General features: G+C 38.8%; 2 protein-coding genes across 2 annotated transcripts in view; one reads left to right on the top strand and one right to left on the bottom strand.

Annotated features, from left to right (window-relative positions):
• Window positions 1–1,581: 1,581 nt before the first annotated feature.
• EBAG9 (estrogen receptor binding site associated antigen 9) lies at window positions 1,582–14,987 on the top strand. The gene is made up of 7 exons (XM_054385458.1): window positions 1,582–1,614; window positions 2,497–2,594; window positions 5,478–5,556; window positions 5,766–5,924; window positions 7,941–8,048; window positions 9,076–9,167; window positions 14,489–14,987. Exons 2-7 carry the CDS (start codon window positions 2,512–2,514, stop codon window positions 14,607–14,609), a joined length of 642 nt encoding a protein of 213 aa, XP_054241433.1. The 5' UTR covers window positions 1,582–1,614; window positions 2,497–2,511; the 3' UTR covers window positions 14,610–14,987.
• Window positions 14,988–19,128: 4,141 nt separating this feature from the next.
• SYBU (syntabulin) overlaps window positions 19,129–22,316 on the bottom strand; it is a 37,144-nt gene continuing 33,956 nt past the window's right edge. Inside the window, exons 6-7 of the mRNA XM_054385348.1 lie at window positions 21,287–21,433; window positions 19,129–20,323 (exon numbers count right to left, since the gene is read on the bottom strand). Coding sequence (XP_054241323.1) covers window positions 19,210–20,323; window positions 21,287–21,433 — 1,261 coding nt within the window. The 3' untranslated portion in view covers window positions 19,129–19,209. The remainder of the gene's footprint in view (window positions 20,324–21,286; window positions 21,434–22,316) is intronic.

Here is a 22,316-nt window from a genome sequence, read left to right as displayed (position 1 = left end):
TTATCTGATTGCTATGGGGAATGACAGTAGCTATTGAGCCCTGCCAAATAGGCATAATGGTGATACTGGAAGTGTAGTCACTCATAGGAATGACCTATGAAAAATCAATTAACTTCTGGTGGCTAACTTGTCAGCAGTGGAGTTCACAAGCTTGCAAGCCAGACTTCTTGTGGATTCTAATTTTAGTTAACTTCATATTGGGAAGACAGTGTAACATAAAATTTGATACGTAGGTAGAAGGAAGGAGACAAGTTGAGAAACTGGTGTTGCACGTACGGATCTACACATACCTGTGTGTGTACACACGTGAACACCTAACTGATACACTTGAATGTTGTTTTTATTTCAGTTCTGCATTTAGGTGGTAAACTTTCCAATCCCTTGAAATTCAGCACAAATGGTACTGAATCTGCAGAGGTTTTTGAATTACCATTACTTCCTAAACCAATGTTTTCAATCAGTACTTTGTGGTTTAATTTATGATCTCTCTGGAGTATCCAGTGTGTCAGGTAGGCTAAACAGTGGGGAAAGTGGCTTTACTCTTTCTAACATTGAGTACTTTCCTATGCATTCCCTCCTGCCCCCCAAGCTGATGCAAGAGTGAATGCTGATAGAGGAGTAGAGTGAGCTTCTAAACAAGCTTCCTTTCAGAATAGTCTTACCTTTATTCTTATTTCAGCAGATTACTTGCTCTTGATACTTCAAATCCCAGGCTGCCTCTTTTAAAAGTAACAATTTCTTTTGCCAATTCATCATTAGTTTGCACTAAATTCAACCTTTAGAATAGAGAACCGTTCATTTAGTTCTGATCTGCAGTTGTTTGTTTTTTTTTCCCCACTAACTTCCACTGTTTCTGTATCTTTCAAATTTTTGATGGATGCATTTTCTTGTTACATAAATATTGTCAAAATTGCTTATTTCAAAAGGTCAGAAAGCACTCATGCACAATATGAAATGATAGTCCTATCTTTAAAAGCTAAATGTGTTGCACAGTGTTGGTGGTGTTCTTTGTGGGAAGTTTGACTGTTTGCTATTCCTTTTAGAGGAAGAGCCCAATTAATACTCTTGTATAAGGTTTTCTACATTGCTTCCCATGAAGTGAGTTTAGGACAATACTAGTGTTGAAGTAGAGGTGAATCACAACCTATGAGGCCATTCTCCTGAACTACAGCTTAGTAATGAGGCCTGTGCTTTGATGGTTACTGATTGACTTAAGCCTTCAGTTTTATAGTAAAAGGGCCCATTTGTTTAATAGCCACTTTGTATTATTTTTCAGTAGCAGAAATTCCTGATCTGGGCGGTATGTGAAGCAATATTTCCAGTACTATATTACTGCAGTGTTTAATAGTAGTTAGATGATCTAGCAAATGAACACCAATAAAAAAATAAGCTCCATGAAGCTCACAAATCCCATTGTGTACTTTTTAATAAAATCCTCAGGGCAGTATTGGAGCAACCTACCTAATGATCCACCTTCCTGACTCTTCCTAACTTAAAGCCTGGAATATAAAAAGTGATTTAAATGCCATAGCATAATTGAAATCAAGCTGTCCTTCCATGGAATCCATGGCCTGAGGAAAATGTCACAGGTCTGCCTTCTCTTCTCACCAGGAGGTATGTCAAAGTTGCAACAAAAATGTTGTTTTAAGTGTAGATATATATAATTAAAAGCTGTTTTTGAAGCTTAGCCTCTTTTTCTTTACTCTGAAATGTTCATCTGTGGAAGAGAGAAAAGCAATTTTTGGATTACAGCAGATTATTCTAACTCGATTTGTACCTCTTTGAGGGAATGTTCTGGAATAACACGATATATAAATTCTCTAGATTATCAAATTGACACTGAAGAATAGCTACAAGATAAGTGGCTTCAGCCAAAGAGTAACTTTTCCTTGGCTGAGTTTTTTAGTACAATCGAGTCTGGCATAGGAGCGTCGCTAGGTCTAGGGGTTGATTGATGCTGCACAGAGGATGAGCAGAGTCTCTCTTTGCTGATGATTTTCCAGGGACACTGGTTCTAAAATGAATAACGTTTGTTCTCATCATACATCGCCATCAAAATGGGAACTAAATTTAAATGGCTAGTTACAGGTTTTGTTTTGAAGTCTAAATTTATAATTTGTACATGTAAGATTTGCTGAAGCTTGAGCTCCTTGCTGACAGCTATTCAGTGAGTGTTCAGTGCTTTTATTAGTGCCTAAACCACTTCAGCTGTACAGTCAATGCAGCTGATTACCTGCAATTCCCTTTTAAAAAGATCTTTAACTGACTTTACCTTTGATCTTTAAAAGCCCTATACATTAGGTACTTGTATTGTGTACATGAGTGAAATGCCCTGATAGTAGGCAGGTAGCATCTTTGCTCCAGATACCTCCTCTCTTATCTTGCATTAATACAGTTGCAAAGAATGCTACTCACTTATCAGCAAGTGAGGAAATTAAATTCCAGAACTAAGTAAAGCTGTATAATCCTCTACATTTGACTTTTTTTCTTTTTCAGGAAGGGTTTCTCACCATGGCTATAACACAGTTTCGACTCTTTAAAATCTGTACTTGCCTGGCAGCAGTGCTGTCTTTCATTAAAAAGCTAATATGCAGGTAAACAAGTCTTATTTACTTTGGTCACCTTTTTGGTTGTAATTGTGGGTTTGTGCACTCCTTTCCTTCTCCCAGCACCCATTCACCACTTTTCTCCATTCTGATTTTACTAATTTCAAAACAATGAAGACAGGTCAAAACTAAGTCATTTGCATTCTTTAACCTGGATATTACTTCAGAGTTCAAAACTCTGTAGTGTATTCACACTAGAACGCTGGAAGCATTCAGAAAAACCTCAGGAGTTAGGCTTGTATAATAGTAGAATTCAACAGTGCAGCAACAGAGTGTATTCTTGGCTTTGTGCTGTCATGTCAACTACTGTTGCTTCTTGCCGCTCTTGCACAATGTTGTTTTGCATAAATAGCAATCTAGAGAAATGTATTCTACTTTTGTGTATGATGACTACTGTTTTGCTAGTGAATTAAAGCATATGCAGAATGTGGTAGAGAAAAAACAGCTGTTTATTTCTCATTCGACTTATTCCATGAGTAAGAGGAAGCTCTCAACTGATTAGTAAATTCACTACAGATACAGTGGCACTTAAAAAAAGATACATTTTAATGCTGCATGCACCTATATATATATATATCAGTTCTGTGATTTGAACTCTAAATTTAAATTAAGAATACTTGCTTTTCAAGTTCTACAAAATAAAAACACTAAATTGATGATAGTTCCTATATTATCTATCTTCTATATATTCTGTATATCTTCTATATTATTAATCCCTTTAAGTGTTCAAGTAGCTTTTATAAGCAGATAATTATTTACTAGGTGTAACTAACAGTATGTTGCTCTGCTTTTCAACCTTCAAACAAACTAAATCTTTGAAATGAGTAACTGCTTGGGAGTAAAAAGTAGGAAAACTTTTCTTCTGTGAAGAACAAGTAGTTGAAAGAACAAAAATTTAAAATCTTTCACATAAGCAAGTCAGTGGATCAGGTTAATTCAGTCTGTTAACTACAGATATTTTTCCTGTTTAGTGTCAGCTGCAAAGCATAGCTTGCAAATTTTTTTCTGTAATGCACCCCTGCATATGGGTATACCTGATAACCAGCAAATATGATTTAATTAAATGTGCATTTTAATTCAATTGATATGAGCTAGTACTTAATCTTTTATATGCTTTACACTAGCATTCATTTAAACAAGTGCCTGCAGAGATTGTGCATCTTTCTAGTCAGTATAGAACTTATATATAATATTAGTCATCCCCTTAGTTATTTTTTTTTATGATAAACAGCCTGTCTGAATCTGCTGTGTTCCAGGAAGTAAAAGATAAAAGTATAAGGAGGTGAAACTTCACTTTCTTTAAAATTTCTAGTTATCTTCTCTAGTGGAGAAGTCTGGGTGCTGCTAATTAGTGAGAAGATCAAAATCAAGATTTCTTGAGGCATTTGACATTCAGAGCAGCGATCAGTATCTGTAGTGATGATTGTGAAGCAGCTGTTCCTGAAGCATGTTTTTCCCTGTGTAGGATACGAAGTGGAGATATGTAGCCTTCCTCAGTGCTGCTCTGTAGCATGTTCTTTTCCATGTTTTGAGACAAAAGCCATTTCCTCCCACCTTTACCTTTATCATCATCATAATTTTGGCTAGGTGAATATTTGTTATAAGCCACTTACTGGAGTCTTCCAGATCGTATATGAAATTGCAGAGGTGGTGGCTTAGACTGCTGTTACATATTGTACAGGTCTGAAGAAGGATGTTTCTTTTAGAGGTATGAACTAAATCTAGTCAGATTTGTCTCTAATGTGTTTCAGGGAATAAGGTTTTTTACCTTCCTCTACCCCTAAACTGTGTTGCTTTTCAGCTTAAAGGAACAGTTTCTAAAGGAGCTAGAATTAATTATATGAAGGTTGAAAATTTGATGTTAACATCTAAGCTTTCCTAAGGAAGAATCTGTTGGACTTAAATTAGGAAAAAATATATCTATTCACCTACCAGCCTGGAACAGAAGTAGTTTTACAAGCAATTCAGCTATTCTGAGTTGATGGTAGATGGTTCTGTAATAGTAAAACCAATGGATACGAACACCATCTTGTAGCTTCCCAATTTTACTCCCATCAGTAGTAATAAATGAAACTTTTCAAAGCTACATAAAGTCAATTTCATGACTGTCTTGCTATAGGAGCTTATACTCCTTAGGAAAAACATGAGTGCGAGCCTGAATTTCATTCCCTAGTATTGTAAAGTTTTAAAATATAGTGAATGCCAACTAAGAATATTTTAATTATTGTTATTTTTGAAAACTATCATGAAGTATCTAAGTGGTTTGTTTGTGATGTATTAGTCTTTGCTTTCAATTGAAAATAGTTTTTAATTGTTTTCATTGAAACAATTTTTTTTTAAATAGAAGAGTGTATTGAGCAGAAGCCATTGACTTGTCTGATCTTGTACTACCTCTGTTTAAACTTTGAGGGAACAAGAACTTCAGAGAGGCTTTCAAATCGAGCAGCAGACAGCTTGACATCTAAGACAAGCAGAAAGATTTTTCAGTTTACAGTAGAAACGGTTATCTTAAAAATGTAGATCCATTGTGTTTGCTTCAATAAACACTGGCAGTCTAAAATCTGTAACTGACTGTATGCAAATAATTCAGTTAATTTGTCCATTCTGTTAAAGTTGCTTCTCAATCTCCACTGCAGTTTGAAAAGTAAATTGACCTGTCGAAAGTCCCTTGAAAGCTACTTTAAATTCATGATAAAATTCCCTTTTTTAGCAGACTTTTAATGGCAGTAGTTAATACTAAGGTAGTTTAAGCACTTGATGTTTTAGCCGTGACTTTTCTCAGTAGTGCTGTTCTCAGACTTCCTTTTTGTTTTTTTTAAACTTAGTGCTCATGTTTTCAGAGCTTGGAGGAATCCTACATTTTTCTTTCAGGTCTGGAAGAGGGCGAAAGTTAAGTGGAGACCAAATAACTTTGCCAACCACAGTGGATTATTCATCTGTTCCGAAACAGGTAATTGCTTAAGTAAGTGGTAGGTGACTTAACATATAATCACTTAACAGAGTGATTATACCAGTCCTACAACAGGATTGGTATATATGTGAGAATCATATTATATATTGTATATGCTAGATTATATCAAGCATGTGTCTTAGCAAAATACAAAAGGACAAGTTTTTGTTTGTAGGTAATACTAACTTGTTCCATGTTGTTCTGTTCAGCCTGAAGTAGAAGACTGGTCTTCATGGGATGAAGACGCACCTACCAGCGTGAAGATTGAGGGTGGCAATGGTAGTGTGGCTGCTCAGCAAAACCCTTTGGAACAAATGGAACCTGATTATTTCAAAGACATGACACCAACTATAAGAAAAACTCAAAAAGTAAGTATTGCATTTCAGCTCTACTTATGGAGTGTTTTCCTTGGTTTAAAATATGGTATAAGTCAATTGGCAACTTACGGGAAGTGCTGCTAGTAAGATTAAACTGTCCTGTTGAAATGAAAATGGTGCTGACGTGTAGTCTAACATGTCCAATTAAGAATACTGACTCTTTGAGATCTTTGATGCTAATTAATGTTTACATTTTTAATGTTGATATTATTAGAAACTTAAGAATAATTTCATGGTCCGAAGGCTCTGACAAGTATAATGTGAAGAACCCTCAAGTCACTTCAATACTGAAAGTGGAAGCACTGCACTAGGATACTTGATCTCATTATTATGATATGATGACATTCCATAGCCTGTTTTTTAGTAGAATTTGATGTAGCAGCACTGTTGGTTCAGAAAAGAATGGTTACTTATTACACAAAGTTGTACTGGAAAGGCTGGAATTGGAGGGCTGTTATGTCAAAACAGTTTGCCCTTCAAATGTTCCATTTTACTATGGAGACAAGACAGAAGGGCATATCCACAAGAGCATCAACACTGTAAATATTTAAACTAATGGTAATTGCAAGTTTTGGTTCTTTGTGGAAATCTTCCAGCTGAGTACTTAGAGGGCTTTGAGACAACAAAAGCATCGAGTACTACAACAGGTTACCAGAAAGGTTGTTCAGGCTCCATCTCTGGACATTTTCAAAGCCCAAGTGAATAAGTCCTGAGTACCTTCATCAGCCTCCAAGCTGACAGTGCTTTGAGGAGGAGATTGGATTACCTCTGAGGCCCCTTCCAACTGTAAATCTCCATGTTGTCCTGTGAACTGGGTATGATACTGGGGTCAGTTTATATTCAGGATCTGCAGTATTCTGTGGACTAAATTCTTCTAAGAATTTTGATCTCCCACACCTGTGAAGCAGAGGAAGACTGGGGAGAGGTGGGTTTCTCCTTTATACCTAATGGCATTTTTGCCTGAAAGAACGAGCTTCAGGTTCAGATCCAAACTTAAGTCCGTGCTGTTTGAAAACTGTATACAGTTTGTATCTCTATGTACATATCTCTATATGTATCTCTAGGGATGAGTGCAAGCACTGTAAAGAACATTCCTGCTAACTTGGCTTTATTACCTCCCTTAAATACTAATTTGCATTTGTATTTCCGTCAAATCTGGGTTTAATATAAACCCAAAGATCTGAGGTGGAATCTACTCAGGTTACCACTGAGTATTACAATGTTTAGAAATGGAGCTTCAGTCAGATGACATAGTCTGTTGTTCTACGTAAGATGATCTAGTCCTTCCTTTCTTGCATGGGTACTAAGATTTGTACAGCCAGTGGAACTCTGAATCTATCTCTTCTGGAAGCAGCAGAGACTTAAAGTAGACTAGACCAAATGAGTAAGTTCCTATCCTGAGATCAAGCCAAGAAAGGGATACATGATCTTGGCAACTATGTTAAAATTGCTAATAAACTTTTTATACAAAGTATTAGCATATGTTTTTTAGCCAGCTCAGTAAAGGGCTTTACCAGTTGATGTGATAGTGACTTACACTGCAACTATTGAAATACAAATTGTCTGCACAAATATGCTGTTGAAGATGTTAAGAGAGCTCATTCTAAAGCAGTATAGCTGTGCAAACAGCACAGTCCTCAAGAGCAGTATCTTACAGTGACATGGAAGCAGGATTTCTCCAAGGAATATGTCACATAATTTATAGTTTATATGACTATTGGGAGATGTGGTTATTTGATCTGTAATTCTTTGTGCCATTCTCTGTCTTGGTCATAGGTTTCCATGTGATCTAAGAAAAAGCTAGTGGGGGGAGGAAAGAGTTCTTCTCTTGTGTTTAGCTTCTCTCCTGTATCAGTTTGTGTGGCTGCATAGCTTTTCAAATCTGAGCTTGTCTGAGACACAGCAGTGTTGTATACCTTCAAAACAGAATTATAGCTACATGATCACCAAGGAATCTGCGCAGTGCTTTGACTTACCACTTTTTGTTCCTTTCTTGAATATTTTCAGATAGTTATTAAAAAACGAGAGCCTTTAAATTTTGGGATTCCAGAGGGAAATGCAGGATTCTCTAGCAGATTAGCAGCTACCCAAGATATTCCTTTTATTCACCAGTCTGTAAGTATGCTTCAAGTATTGATCTTGTATTTGACAGTTAAATGACTGTTCTGTAGGAGAAGGAGTAGTATGCCTAAGGGCTACGTTGTAGGGAGCAAGTGGAATAGTTGTAAGATAATGTAAATTGTTTTAAAATTGGTTCAAAGCAATGAAGTTGTTAATCTTATTTTAACTAATTTATTCTACTGAGAAAATTAACCAGATCAGTGATAGATGTAAAAAGCTTCCACACACTTGTATCCTTTCAAGTCTTCTGAAACAAAGGACAATACCTTTTCTGGATTCTATGCAGTAAGTTCCTAACAAAAGAGTAAAAGGCTTTTTTTTATGTGATGGTTTGGGATTTCTTTTTTTTTATTTTCTTTTTCTTTTTTTTTTTTTTTGTTATCTTCGCTTTAACCTGGTCTCATTTTTAACTTTCTGCTGCTTGCTTCCTTTCTGTAGGAATTGTATTCTAACAGCTTCCTAATTTTTTTCTCTTTAATCTTTAAATTAGTGTAGTTACCTAACAACCAAGTTGTTTTGAAGGAAAAGCTGTCCCTCCTTTCTCCTTTGCCTTTTTGGACAGTGCCTTTGCTTTGATTAACACAGTGCACAGAAGATTCTAGACAGAAAGTAGTGGTCAGAGTAGTCATACCATTTAGACAGTCCATGATGAAAATTATTCAGGGAAGTACTTTTAGTGAAGTAAAAGCAACACTCAAGTGATAGTGGACACACAAACACATGGATGTACATGTTGGTTTGTCCATGTAACTTCCAGAAATCTCTTGCAGCATCTACTCATTTCATCTGTACTCCAGCCCCGCTCTCCCTGCTCTCTTGTCTTCCCTCACTAACCAATAACAGAATCGCAAAAACCCTCCAAACATTAACTGGAAACAGTCAGCATTAAGCAGGGGAAAATGTATAGCTGAGAAGTACTGTCATATCTCAAATCTCTCTGGAAATCTGAAGCATCAAGGTTAAAAATAAGTGTTTTATCTGTTTTTCCCATGTGCTTAGAGCCTCTTTTCTTTTGTTTCAGCCTGAACTGGGAGACTTGGATACTTGGCAAGAAAATACTAACGCATGGGAAGAAGAGGAAGATGCTGCCTGGCAGGCAGAAGAAGTTCTTAGGTAACTGAAAAGAATGTCAAACCATGTGAACTTTTAATATGTAAAAGAATGAAATATGGATTTGTTTGTTGTAACACCTTTCTTATAAGTGCTAAGAATTGTTAAGCAGTTATTAAGACAAATCTTTTTTATGCACCTCATCTCTATATGACCGGTACTTGGCAGAATATATTTTCTACCTAATCAGTATAGTAGATGAGATAGGGGAAATCTGAGAATCACTGGAGCATTGGAAAAAGAAACACTGCCTCTACCCACCTCCCCAGCCCCTACAATTTATTATGTACAAATAACATGTTTCAATTTAAGTAAAATACCACTGGATAGCCTTAAAAAGGATCATAACCATATGCTCTAAAGTAAAAATAGTTCAGGATAGACCATGATAGAAGATGAAGGCTAGGGAGGATCTGTGGTCTTCTGGCTAACTTTACTAAACTAGATGATAAGGCTTGAATGTAAAATCAGTGTCTTGCACAAAGTTAGTATAGATGCTTCATCCATTTGTGTTCTCTTTTTTTCCTCTTGATAACATATGGAAGGAGTATGAAGGGTGAAGTCCAGGTTAAGTTTAAACCAATCACATACAATAATTTGAATTGTCAGTGATTTATATGAACCTGCTTCATTTCAAGGTTTATCAAACTTCTACATCATTAGATAGCCTTCCTCAGATGACTCCAGCTGGTGGGACAGTATATATTCAGAAATCAAAGAATCATAGAATGGTCTGGGTTCAAAGGGACCTCCAAAGGTCATCTAGTCCAACGCCCTCTGCAGTAAGTAGGGGCATACTCAACCAGATCAGAACTTTGAAGCTTTAAAGGGAAAAAGGTATATTAAAAAAAAAACATTCTAATCAACTATTTATTGTTGTATTTGGAAAAAGATACCTTTTTTTTTTCCAACTAGTACAATGAGAGGGAAGTCACCAGCACTTTTGATGCCTTAATGATAGATAATGTAGTCAACCAATTCTCATTCTGTCAGTCTTGCTCTTCAGCAGATTAATGTGTGATAATAGGGTTGTAATGCAAATATTTTTGTTAACTCAGTCATATACCTCTGTGTATATGTTCTGGTCAGTATCACGGGTTGTGTTTTGGGTTTTGTTTGTTTGGGATTTTTTTAAATTTTTTTTTTGGGGTGGTGTTTTTGGTTGGTTGTTTTTTTTATGGGTGTGGTTTGTTGTGTTTTTTTTTTAACTTTAGTGCTGAAACTGTTTCAACTCTTTCAGTAATGTATCAGAAAAGTACAAGCTTTATGACCTGAATGATATGCCTTTAGGCTGTTTTTGTTCCAAGGACAGTATCTTTTCCTGTAAAGAATAACAATAAGCTCAGCAACTGCTCTAAAGTGCAGTTTTCTGAGGCTTAATCTGTAATGTATCAGACAAAGAAAATAAAAGACAATGTAAATGACTTTTTTTTTTTTTTAATGAGAAATGAAACAATGATATTGCTAACTGTAGAGGCTGCATTCTACTTTACTTAGTCCTTACTGTATTCTGTTACAAATGTTTTTAGGAGTATGAAAAAAGATGTTCAAACTTTCCAAAGCAGGGATTTAATTAGTTACTGAAAACAATCTGGTATGTCCACATACCAGTTCATTTTTGGCATGTAAAATTTTGTAATGGATATTTCCAGGGTGGTCCAAAGTATTTTGTCTGGTAGCTTTGTGCTCTAGAATACTTAAAGAGATCTCTTACAAGGTGATAGTAGTGGGATTTTCCCAGAAACTGTTTCCAAAGTGTCATCTTTTTGGGTTGAAGCTGTTCTAAAGATTTCAGCCTGCCATCTTTACTACTGCAAGGCTTCAGCTCCAGTAGTTAATTTTTTTAGAATTTCTCCCTGGCCTTACTTAGAAGTATCAAAATTTACTTGTTTTAAAAGGAGAGTGTGTGTCCCCAAAGAATTCAAGTAAATAGAAGGAACAGGATCATAACTGTCACTGTCTCTATTACACACCACTTGGCCAGCTATGAATGGCCACCTCAGTACAACTGATCATTGTGTAAGCTATATCCCAGCTGTGCAAAGTAATGTTTTAGTTGTGACACATCAAATGACAACGTTTTTCTTTAATTGGGGAAAGTGCTGGCTGGTTTTCAGCAAGATTGATTGGAAAGACCTTGGATTTACAGTTGTTCTTGCAGTAGACATCTGTGGTATAATTAACACCTGACATTTAATATAAAACTGAAGTACAGTACTTGACAGTCCTGGCTCTGTTTTCAACAAACTGTAGCAAAGAAGTGACCTGGAGTCCGTTTTAACAGTGCATCTTGGTCTACAAAATGTCCTGAAGATTTCAGACTTCTAAATGGGGGACAAAGTACCCCTTGCCCTCCATGGTGTTAATGCTGACTGTACTCCAGCAGTTCTTATTGAGATTAAAATGAGTGTGCAGAAAAAGGATCTCCCTTATCTGTCTGTGCCTGGGTACCAGTTGGTGCTTAGTTAGGTTCTCAGAACTTAGACTGGTGTAATTTTTGTGTTCTAATGGAGTGCTCACCAACTGTGCAGAACTGGTCACTGCTAAATAGCAGAGAGGACTGCATTCTGTGGCCTCTCGGGTGGTTTAATGCATGTGCCTAAGGGTTGAAATAAGCATGTATTACTATATACCAAGTATTTCCTGGAATCATACAGTAATACTGTATACTAAGTGTTTCCTGGAATCAAAGCATGCTGAAAGACAGTGTTGAGGACTAGGTTACTAGTGCCTGAGAAGTTCTGTGGTCTGTTTTTTTTTTTTTTTTTTTTAATCCAATCCTCAACAGGTTCTGTACTGGGATGCTCTGAAATTCCCCAGGTCATGATGAATTGGTACAGTGGATAATAAGTTGGATTTTCAGTTAATTGAAGTTAGTTAGAACTTGATTTCTTCTGCAAATTGTGGATGACTGTCCTTTTCAGACTTTATAATACCAGTGATGTATTTTTCCAGTGGGAACAGATAAGTTAAATGCTGGTGCATTTTTAGTTGTGAAGTAAAAGCCAAGTGGTGTGAAATCATTCTTACAGTTATTCAGAAGGTATACAGTAAATAAAAACCATACTGGAATAAGAATGTTTGCTAACAGTGTGTGGATTATAATTCCTGTAATTTGTGGTCTTCTAACCAATTAAATTCAGCTTTTTGGGGGCATAACTTGTGTTAGGAATGCAAAGCAAGGTTGACATCAGGAATTAATACTTTCCTAATTTGAACTTGTGTCATTCCATCTAGATTCTGTTGAATTCCTTGTTCTGGAACCTAGGAAAGTGAGCCAGATACAGCTTCAGTTCATCATAGGCTCTTCCTTTATTATGAAATGAAATATTTTTGAGTCTGAAAGGTAGTAACTTTATGTTGAAAACATACAGGAAGTGTGAAATAGAGATTGATGTTTTGAATAATGGCCAAGTAAAAGAGCAGTGGAAAGATAATCACTTTGTGCTAAGCTACTTGTTTATATTTTTTGGTGATCCGTTCCTCTGAGGTGAAATCCAATAGCATGACTTGGCCAGTAGAGGGCATGGAAACTACTTCTCTGCGCAGAAGAGTTCTCTGCAGGTTTTTTGTTTGTTTGGTGATTGTTGGTTTTGTGGGGATTTTGGGAGGGGGTTGTTTGTTTTGGTTGGTGTTTTTTCTCTTTCCCTATAGGAGAGGAAAGAAACATGGTCTGATATGGCTTTCCTCATTTTAAATTGCAATAGCAGCATTGTTTAATATCTTATGTGGCTAGTTGGAACTCTGCTCTCTTAACACGTGGCTGGAGTACGTACAGCTTCCTGCTGCATCAGTTCAGAGGTGTGGGGAATGTAAGAAAATCTGCTACTGTAAACAGGCAAATGTTATTACTCTGTATATGCTAGACTGACAGCACTGTCAACTATCTGGCTTTCTGGTGGAATAGCGGGTCACAGTTTCAGAAAAAACCCCTATGAGATCTCATTAGCTTGGGAGGTAGATGTTGATGTGAATGACTACATTCATTCTTCTGTGACAGACAGCAGAGCAGCTTAATACAGTATAGGAAAACTTCCAGCCATTAACATTCAATCAAAGGAAACCATGAAGGTGTTTAAGTGCAGTCCCTATGTTGTCCAGTAAAAAGATAACGTGTAATCTTTGTAGTTCACATATTTCTAAGTTTTGTGTACCCAGGTTGTCCATAGTTGGAATCTACTAGAGAAGTGTGTTTTACACATTTAAGTAGGTGTGCACAGGTTATTTAGATGCATTGAGAGCTAATGCCATACTGCCTTGCCTATTAGCATTCTTGGTTCTCTTTTACTAAGTAACTCTTTATTCTTACTGAATAGTTGTTAAACTTCTTTTCAAGTTAATTAAGCTTCATTTTTATTTTTAAAGTCCTCTTGAAAGCAACTTAGATTTTTTTTTTTCATATCTAATAAACTGACTCCAAAGCAGGAAGTGACCTTAAGCCATTCTGCTACTACTGACACAACACAACAATGTGCCACCTGGAGTGTGAATCCAGGACTATGGATCCAGTTGCTACCTGTGTGCTGCTCAGTGAAGTGTTGTAGCTGAAGCTAGGCAATAAAATCAGTGGATTTTTGTTGTGTGTTTTTTTTTTTTTTCCCCTTTGCTCTAGGAAGTTATGTATCTGTTGAAATTGGAAGCCTATTTCTGTAGACAGCTAGTAGATGAACTAGCAGATAGTGATGTCTGGGGTTTTATAGCAAAGATAAGAAATAATGCTAGAAGGATACACAACTGAACACTTCTACATTATTTCCTTAAAGATTACTGTTTATATTTGTACTGAAGATAGAGTACAATACAGATGCTGAACATGTGAAAGAGGGTATTAGAAGTTATCATCTTGTCTGACCATGAGGAAGATGTTTGTAGTATTTGCTTTACAAGGGGATAACTGCTGATGCCCCTGCTGAGGGAAAGGGAGGGACATAAGTCAGTGTTCTAGACAAGCAGAACTGTTTGGGCTATATTTGAAAAGACAGCTAATGCTGCTACTAAAAAGCATTAGGTAGATTTGTTCTTTTTTGTAAATAGCTCTAGGCCTCAATTGTCCTACACTCTCACTGATTCACTTACTCTGAGTCTGAGAACTGAGTGGCTTTTAGATTGTAAAATAACTGAATACTACTGTGTAAGACTAGATGAATCGAAAAAGACTTCAGCATAATAAAAGAATAACTGTTATGAGCTTAATTTATTTCAGTAGAATAAAGCTCTGTTTCTATTAGTTATATTAAACTGGTTTTTTGATAGGAATTTAAAGTATGACTATGGTGGAAATTGGATTCCTGTTACTTAGCAATTCATGTTTTCTTTAATTACAGACAACAGAAGATAGCAGAACGGGAAAAAAGAGCAGCAGAACAGCAACGAAAGAAAATGGAGAAAGAGGCCCAAAGGCTAATGAAAAAGGAACAAAACAAAATTGGTGTAAAACTGTCTTAACAGAAATGAGACATCAATGGCAGTGACAGTGAAAATGAGAATTTCATCTCGACAGCATACATATTGGTATTGATTTCAGTATTTCTAGGACTTCAACACACTGCTTGGTTTCAGTGCATTCTTCAGGTCATCTCAGAAGCCAGGATTCCCCCCAGATACCTTGAACTACTAGTAGGTGGTTCTTAAAAGAGGAAAAAATCCACAGAAAATCATGCCTTGATGGAATGGTGTTTCCTGCAATAGTTTTATTCCAGCACCCTTCTTTGCAGCAGAAGTGATTGAGCAAGGATGTTGATTGAAAAACACTCTAATGAACAGCTCAAGCCTAGAGAAAAGAATGTAAATGCTCAGTGGTGGGAAACCTACTGTATTGTCTGTGCTTACCTGAAACATGTAATTAAACAGTTTTAAAGAACCCTTTGCTTCCTGCCTGATAAAGAATGTCTGCTTTTGTCTTTTTCTAAAACTATTTATAAATACTTGAGTTTTCCATTTTTTGACACACTTACTGTATGTATTTACACTGGAATTCCTCTTAAGTGTGCATGGTAAATATGCAGTGGAAGACAACAGCACTTTAATGAAGAAGGAAAGTTTAGTGTCTGCTGGAAGAGAAGAGGGGAGTCTGTGCTTCTGATGTGTAGCTCAGAGCTTCAGTGAATGCCTTTTCCATCATCCATAGTGTGCATGCTATTATGCCTGAAATCATTGGATTTTTCTTACCTTGTGACACATCAGTGAAAACAGCAAGTTCTGTGCCTGAGACTTGTTCCCTCTGTGTACAGGGAGCAGTGTTTTACAACTTCAGGGGGAAGGGGTGGGAGGCCATCTGACTAGGTCATGCCTGCTGATTAAAAATAGAATTTTTAATGAAGTTGTGGCACAAGCTTTGCTTTAAAAAGTAACTGAGGAAACAAGATATAGGAAGAATTGCCATTAATGGTCTTAGTCATAGAGAAAATTTTGAAGTGTTTAGTATGCTTCTATTGCTCCTTAAAATCTTGCAAAAGTCAACTGGCTAGACAGCAGTTTTTAGGTATGAAAGAAGTCCTTGAGAAATGTCACCCTCTAAAAGGCATTTTAAAATTTATCACTTTTGTGCATATTTTCTGCACAATTGTTCTGGCTGGAGCAGAATGGATGACTACAGTCTTTGCACACTGAGCAGTGGTATAAACAAGCAACTCCCCTATTGCACACCTGTCTGATGGTGGAGAGGAGATAAGGAGAAATCTGTGACTAAGCTTTACTAACAATCTGTGTCACTGATGAAGTGAGGAGTACAAGTTTTAATTCTTTCACTGTAGTTGACACAGGGCTGGGAAACCTGGTATCGCCTATTTAAGGTAAAACCTCCTGGAAGTTACATCTCATCTTTCAAAACAAATAGCTTAGTGCTTACCATTGTTATTTCTCTGTCAATGTAAAATAGATGCAAATAAATACTATTTATTTAAAAAAATAACAAAACATGGGCTACTTAATCAGACATTAGAAGCAAAGCCCCTGACTGTGTCATGAAAGCACATTTATTTTTTGAGCCTTGAGTAATTTTAAAACCTCTTAGGTGCTCCACCTTGCATGTCAGCCTTCTTGCATTGCTTGTCCCTCTCCTGCTGTGTACTGCTTTGCTGTTTTTCCCTCCATCTTGCTGCCTGTATCTTAGCACAGCTGCTCTAGGAATTGCTCCCATTTCCTCTGTCATGTATTGACATAATCTTAGAATTGTTTCAGATCATCAAGTCCAACCATTCTCTATCTCTGCCAAGTTAGCACTAAACCACGTCCTTTGCATCACATCTTTGTGTCTACATTTTCAAGACCTTCAGGGATGGTGATTCAACCACCTCCCTGGGGAGCCTATCCCAGTGTTTAGAAGCCCTTTCAACGTGAAAATTTCTTCTAATATCCAGTCTAAACCTCCTCTGATGCAACTTGAGGCCATTTCCTCTTGTCCTATCACTTGTTGCTTGGGAGAAGAGACTGATCCCCACCTGGCTCTGCCCTCCTTTTGGGTAGGTGTGAGTGAGGTTTCCCTTCAGACTCCTTTTCTCCAGATTAAGGAGTGCCAGTTCTCTCAGCCTCTCCTAAGACCTGTTCTCCAGACCCACTAGATTCATTGTCTTGCTCTGGACCCGCTCCAGGGCCTCAGTGTCTTTCTTGTAGTGAGGGTCACAAAACTGAATGCAGTACTCAAGGTGTGCCCTCACCAGTACTGCGTACATGAGGACAATCACTTCCCTGGTCAAGCTGATCATACTATTCCTGATATAGGCCAGGATTATGGGGTCTTCATTCTGCTCCCCATCCCTATCTTCCACCAGGGGCTTCCCACAGGGTCACAGCTGCCTTCAACTACCCACGTGCTCCAGCATGGTGTCCTCCATGGGCTGCAGGTGGGTATCTGCTCCACTTTTAACCTCCATGGGCTGCAGAAAGGTAGCCTGCCTTACCATGGTCTTCACCACAGGCTGCAAGAGAATCTGCTGTGGTGCTTGGAGCACCTCTTCCTCCTCCTTCTCTGACATTGGTGTCTGCAGAGTTGTTTCACATTCCACTCCTCTCTCTCCAAGTTCCCCAGCAGTTTTTCCTCACTTGTTAAATATGTTATTATGGAAGCACTACCACTGTCACTGATTGGCTTGGCCTTGGCTAAAGAAGGGCCCTACCTGGAATCAAGGGACTTCCTCTGCTAGTAAAACCCTGCCACACGGTCAAACACAGTGGCAGGAACCCAAGAAGCAAGGAGAGAATGGAAGAGGAAGTTACTGCCAAAGAAAGCAGGATGCTCTCGTGGCCATCCTTGTGAACTCCTGGAGAATATATTACATCAAATTGTCTGGTAGATACATCTTTCTTTACACTTAATGTTGAATCTTTGTGGCAAACACAGTAACTCAGAACCCTCTTTAAGTATCAGTGTGTATCACCGTCTTGAGTGTGCTCCTCCTTTGTGGCTTACTACTCCTTCCCAAAAGCTGCAGAGCAATGCATGGCACTGTCAGGCTTCACTAGACCTATTCTGCTCTTGGTTGTACAGGGAAATACTACACTTGCTTAGCTGAAGGGAAAAAAACAGGAGGTCAATGAGGTTTAAATGGCTGAGGTGTTGCTGAAAGCTTGTATGGAGCCAGACAAACTTCACTATTTCATTTGCTGTGTAGTCTTGCCCTCTGATTTGTACACAGAACTCAAGTTTTAGACATGAAGAATTCGTGGTTTGATGGGCTCAGTTGCATCTCACTGTGCACCCTAAGACTGCATGACCAGGTCAAACAAGGCCCTCTGGACCTCTTAAATGCCAGGAAGACTGATAGTTTTTTGGGAACACAGAAATAAGAAGTTAAAAGTTTTCCAAAGATTGCATTGGGTTGAATATGAGGTCACTGGCTTTTGTTAATGCAGAGTGAGTGCAGCAGAGTGGGTGGCATGTGTGTCTGCAGACCAACTGGAGCCTTTTTCTGCAGCTGAGTGCTTATGCTTGCAGATCTGCTTAGGCTTTCTGACTATATTCTCCAGGTCCTGATGGTTTCTTTTGCCCTCATATGGTGCCTCCTCCCACCCAACCTGTCCCCGAGAACTCAGCTGAGCCAGGGCATTTTTTATAGCTTAGCTGCAATAAAACACTCACACATTTGACATTTCTAACATGCTTTACTGAACTTGTGATTATAAAGGTAATTTACAAGAAAGCAATTAAATAAACAATAAGTTAAAATACAATACATTTATACATAGTATTTCAAAGGGCTCAAAAGACTATTGGGTTCCAATACATTAAGACTTTAAAACAACATTGAGATTCAAAGTGTATCCTATACTGATCTTTGCAACAAGTTTCAAGACTCCCAACAAGGTACATTTTTGGTTACAGTCCCCCCTGTATGTGTAAAACCAGTGAAATGCTCAAGCAATTGTACGACTGAGAAGAGCACTACACGAGACAGGCACAAACGATGTGCTGGAAGCCGCCTGGGGAAGATGAGTTTCACCTCTAACTCGAATTGACACCTTGGACACAAATGGAAAGCGCTAGCATGCTTTCTGGAGCACGTGTGTGATACGCTTGGTGGGAACAAGACTCCATGTCACTTGATGCTGTAGTTTCAAAAACGTTCTAATTTCGTGCTGCCTAAAGAAATCCCCCACCTCTCCTCAGGGCCATTTGCTCCTGTATGCATCTTGTGCTACCCTTGAGCCAGTGCAAAGCACTTGCACATTCCCCCAGTGAACCAGCTAGGGAAAGAGAGTGCCCTTAAACTTGGCAAAAACCCAAGAGTGCTAGCTGTAATTCACTGCTCATGTCCTTTGTGCAGATGTGTTGGCACCAGAAAGACACCAGTGCAGGGCAGGGCCTAAGTGCCTGGGAGGGTGACTTCTGTAGGCAGCAGTACTGTTAAAACCATCTTGTGGAACTACAGGGTTCAGCTTTTTTTTACTTCCAAACAAGGAACATGTTTTCGAACCGATTTATAGTGCAAATCAAATAGTCAAAAGAAAAATGATGGACTCTGCCAGAATATACAATAACTTTTTACCATCTATCTCAACCCTCTTTCTTTCTGCCTCAGCCAGTTAGTTCCCAGGGACAAAGTGGACTTTAGGCTTTGATATTGAAGGGTGTACGGCGTAAGGAGTGCAGGGCCACAAGGCAGCAACCACGAAGCAAGGCTCCGATATTGTAAATGGGATCTGTTCCTCCTCTCTGAGTACTGAAAGCCCACACAATAGTTGGTACAACAGGGGCTGCGACAGCCAGGACATCTCTGAGCAGACTGCTGCTCCAGTATCTCCTCTTTATTCCTATCTGAGAGGAAGTACTGACATAGCCAAAGGTTTCATCATCATGAGGCTCTGTAAAATCAAGTTCTTTCATGAAACGGTTCTTACTAACTCCATGCTCTACCTTCCTGCAAGGAGACTCCATAGGAGACAAAAGGATGGCAGAGTTTGGATCACTTGGAGTTAAGTCCACTATGACACCAGAATCACTGAAGCTTCCAAAAGAAAATTCACCCAATTCCTTCAGTGAAGAAGGTGGACTTAGAGGACCGGTATCTTGAGCTCTGAAGATGTTTTGAATGAGCTGCTCCACATCTAGGCTATATGGCACCACGTCCGTCTGGACAGCCTGTTCCACTGTCATGTTGCTGTTTTTCTCTTCCACCCAGGAAGATGTTATTTTTTCATCCAAAACATTTTCAAGCATCTCTTTATACACAGAAGAACTGGAGGGAGCTGGATCACTCAACTCAGAAGTTGTATTGGTCAAACTCTCTCCAAATGGATCAGTCCCATTAGTTGTGTCCTCAGAAAGAAGCAGCCCACTATCTGCCACCTCTTCCAAAGCCTGGTCCTCTGTGATAAGGCTGTCTGGCATCATGGCACACAACACTGACGGCTTCCCATCTGAGTCACATCTGTACTCCAGGCACTGCTCATCCCTCGCAGAGCTGTTCTGAGCCATCTCCATGCTCTGCAGCAAAGATTCCAGTTTCTTGTTTTGAATATTTATGTCTGTGAAGTATTTCTGAATTTTTTTGTCTTTCTCAGCCAAGCTGTTTTTCATGGTTTCAATAACCTGTTTGAGTTGTTTAATTTCACTTCTTGCTTCCTTTAAGGCCAGCTCTGCCTCCACACGATTACACTCTTCTTCAATCCAGTCTTCCCTCATCCGTCCCAGCTGAGCTTTGAGCTCTTCTATTTCTGTTTCCCTGTAGCAAAATAAAAATGTTGTAACACTTTTGCTGACTGGTCAGTTACAGAGCTGAAGTAAGGCTCCACCACACAGGGATGGCTATGCTGCAGAGATATGCAAAGAAAGAAGCAAATTCTTCCATGCACCATGCCCTGCCACTTATGAGAAAGCTGGCAGAGATGTAAGCCAGCTGCCAAGGCATGCTGGCTGATTCCTAACTGCAGCCACTGACTTTGCCACACAGCCAGCAGCCTTACAGGCTATGCTGTGATCTCAGACATTTTGAGGCACAGGTGGTGACCCCTAGGTCAGGTCCAACCAATACAGGGGTTAACATCTCACCTCCTGCCTTGACCTGGATGAAATGAGAAGTGTCTTCCTATGCCTCCCAACAGCTCATCTCTGCCTTGGGTTCTATTTAAAGACCTCTTTGTGCCTGCTTTGGTTATGTGTGCTGGAGACCCAGCTCTCAGACTGCATTTTTAGCAAAAGAGACAACATCTGTTGCTGTGCAATGCATATTGTCCTTTCTTTGCACAGCAACCATGAAAAGGGCTATTGTGAAAACATCAGTATCTAAGTGACAAAACCACAGGTGGGCACACTGATTTGTGGAAGAGTTCTTCTATCAGCAGAGGAGAAGGGCAACACTTGTAGTCATATTTCACTAACTGAGGTAGGACAGGAGACCAAGGTAAAACACACTGGCAGGTAGAAACTGTTTTATGTATAAAAGGTCTCAATGCTAAATGAGACTGGTAAAAAATTATCCTTTAAAAAGATTCTACTGGGAAAGCCATATTCATAACTACTGAGTGGTACATATTCACTGAGCATGCTATGAAACCTGAAATACCTGGACACAATTTCTTAATGAACAATCTATGAGGTCAAGAAATAAGTAAAAATGTTGAGGGTTCCCACCCCTAAGTGTTCCTGAACTGATCTTTCTAGCTCTGATTCCTGAAGTGATGTATACCTTTCTTTAAGTTTGCTCTCAGATTCCTTCAGCTTTGTTTTCAAATGCCGTACTGTAACCTCTTTCTGCTGCAGGGGAGTCAAGTACTGCTCTGGATTTTGTGGCTTAATGCTGTGATTATCACAAGAATTGTATCTCCCCGATCGCCTGAAAAGAAAAAAGATGAAAACCACAAACCGCCACATAACATCACTGCTGTACTTCAGACCTGGCAAAAAGAAAAACATCCCATTGAATGATACAAAACTGAGCCTACATTTGACTCATTTGGGGCTCCTCAGTGTCCACTTAAGTGATTCTCTCCATCAGATCAAAGTACTTGAGGAAATGGGTGATTTGTGGCTATCTCTAGTGTAAATTTGCTATTTACTATTTACTGTGCTTGGTTTTAGTGCCACTACATCAAATGAGACACTTAACTTTGGAATACCTAGATATCTCCTAACCTGAAATGGGTGGCATGCCCAAAAACAGGTAGCTGGACCACTGGCAAGGACACCCAGCTGTAGACACAGCCAGGTGAGGTAGCATAGGGACTGTGTTCAGCTTCACACATGACTTACGAAGCTGAAACCTACATCTATCCTATCTAGCTTTAGGTGTGTATCTGACATGCTTGGCTGTTGAGCTGCCTGAGACAGAGCGGGTGGTGGGGGCAGGAAATGGCAGCAGTGTGCCAGCGGTAATTTCTTCTCTGCAACATGTGGTTTGTGCTCTGACAGGTATGTCTTTTCTTTCCTGTACAGGGACTGCACAGAGAGGTGCCTAAGGCTGAGCACAGTGGTCTTCCACCTCAGTGTATAATGTTTTCTATACTACACCACCCAACACTCTCCAAAGTGAAAGGACAAAACAGTCCTTACACAAAACAGTAAATCCTCATGAGAAATGGTGGCATGAAACCACATGAAGGAGCCTGCATTGGAGTGAAAAACCAACTACAAGGGGGTTTGACTAAAAGTAACTTTGAATTTTATAGCACCCCATTGACTGTCAAGCCACCAAAACAAGGAGTCAAACCTATGCTGAG

This window comes from Indicator indicator, chromosome 12, assembly GCF_027791375.1.
Source record: "Indicator indicator isolate 239-I01 chromosome 12, UM_Iind_1.1, whole genome shotgun sequence".
Taxonomy (NCBI): Eukaryota; Metazoa; Chordata; class Aves; order Piciformes; family Indicatoridae; genus Indicator; species Indicator indicator.
The sequence above is the reverse complement of the archived record's forward strand: the minus strand, read 5'-3'. Positions and strand labels throughout refer to the sequence as shown.

Coding starts and splice junctions, on each gene's coding strand:
- EBAG9 (XM_054385458.1), top strand. CDS start 2,512: ATGGCTATAACACAGTTTCGACTCTTTAAAATCTGTACTTGCCTGGCA. Junction 5,557..5,765: donor ATTCATCTGTTCCGAAACAG/GTAATTGCTTAA, acceptor TGTTCTGTTCAG/CCTGAAGTAGAAGACTGGTC. Junction 8,049..9,075: donor TTCCTTTTATTCACCAGTCT/GTAAGTATGCTT, acceptor CTTTTGTTTCAG/CCTGAACTGGGAGACTTGGA.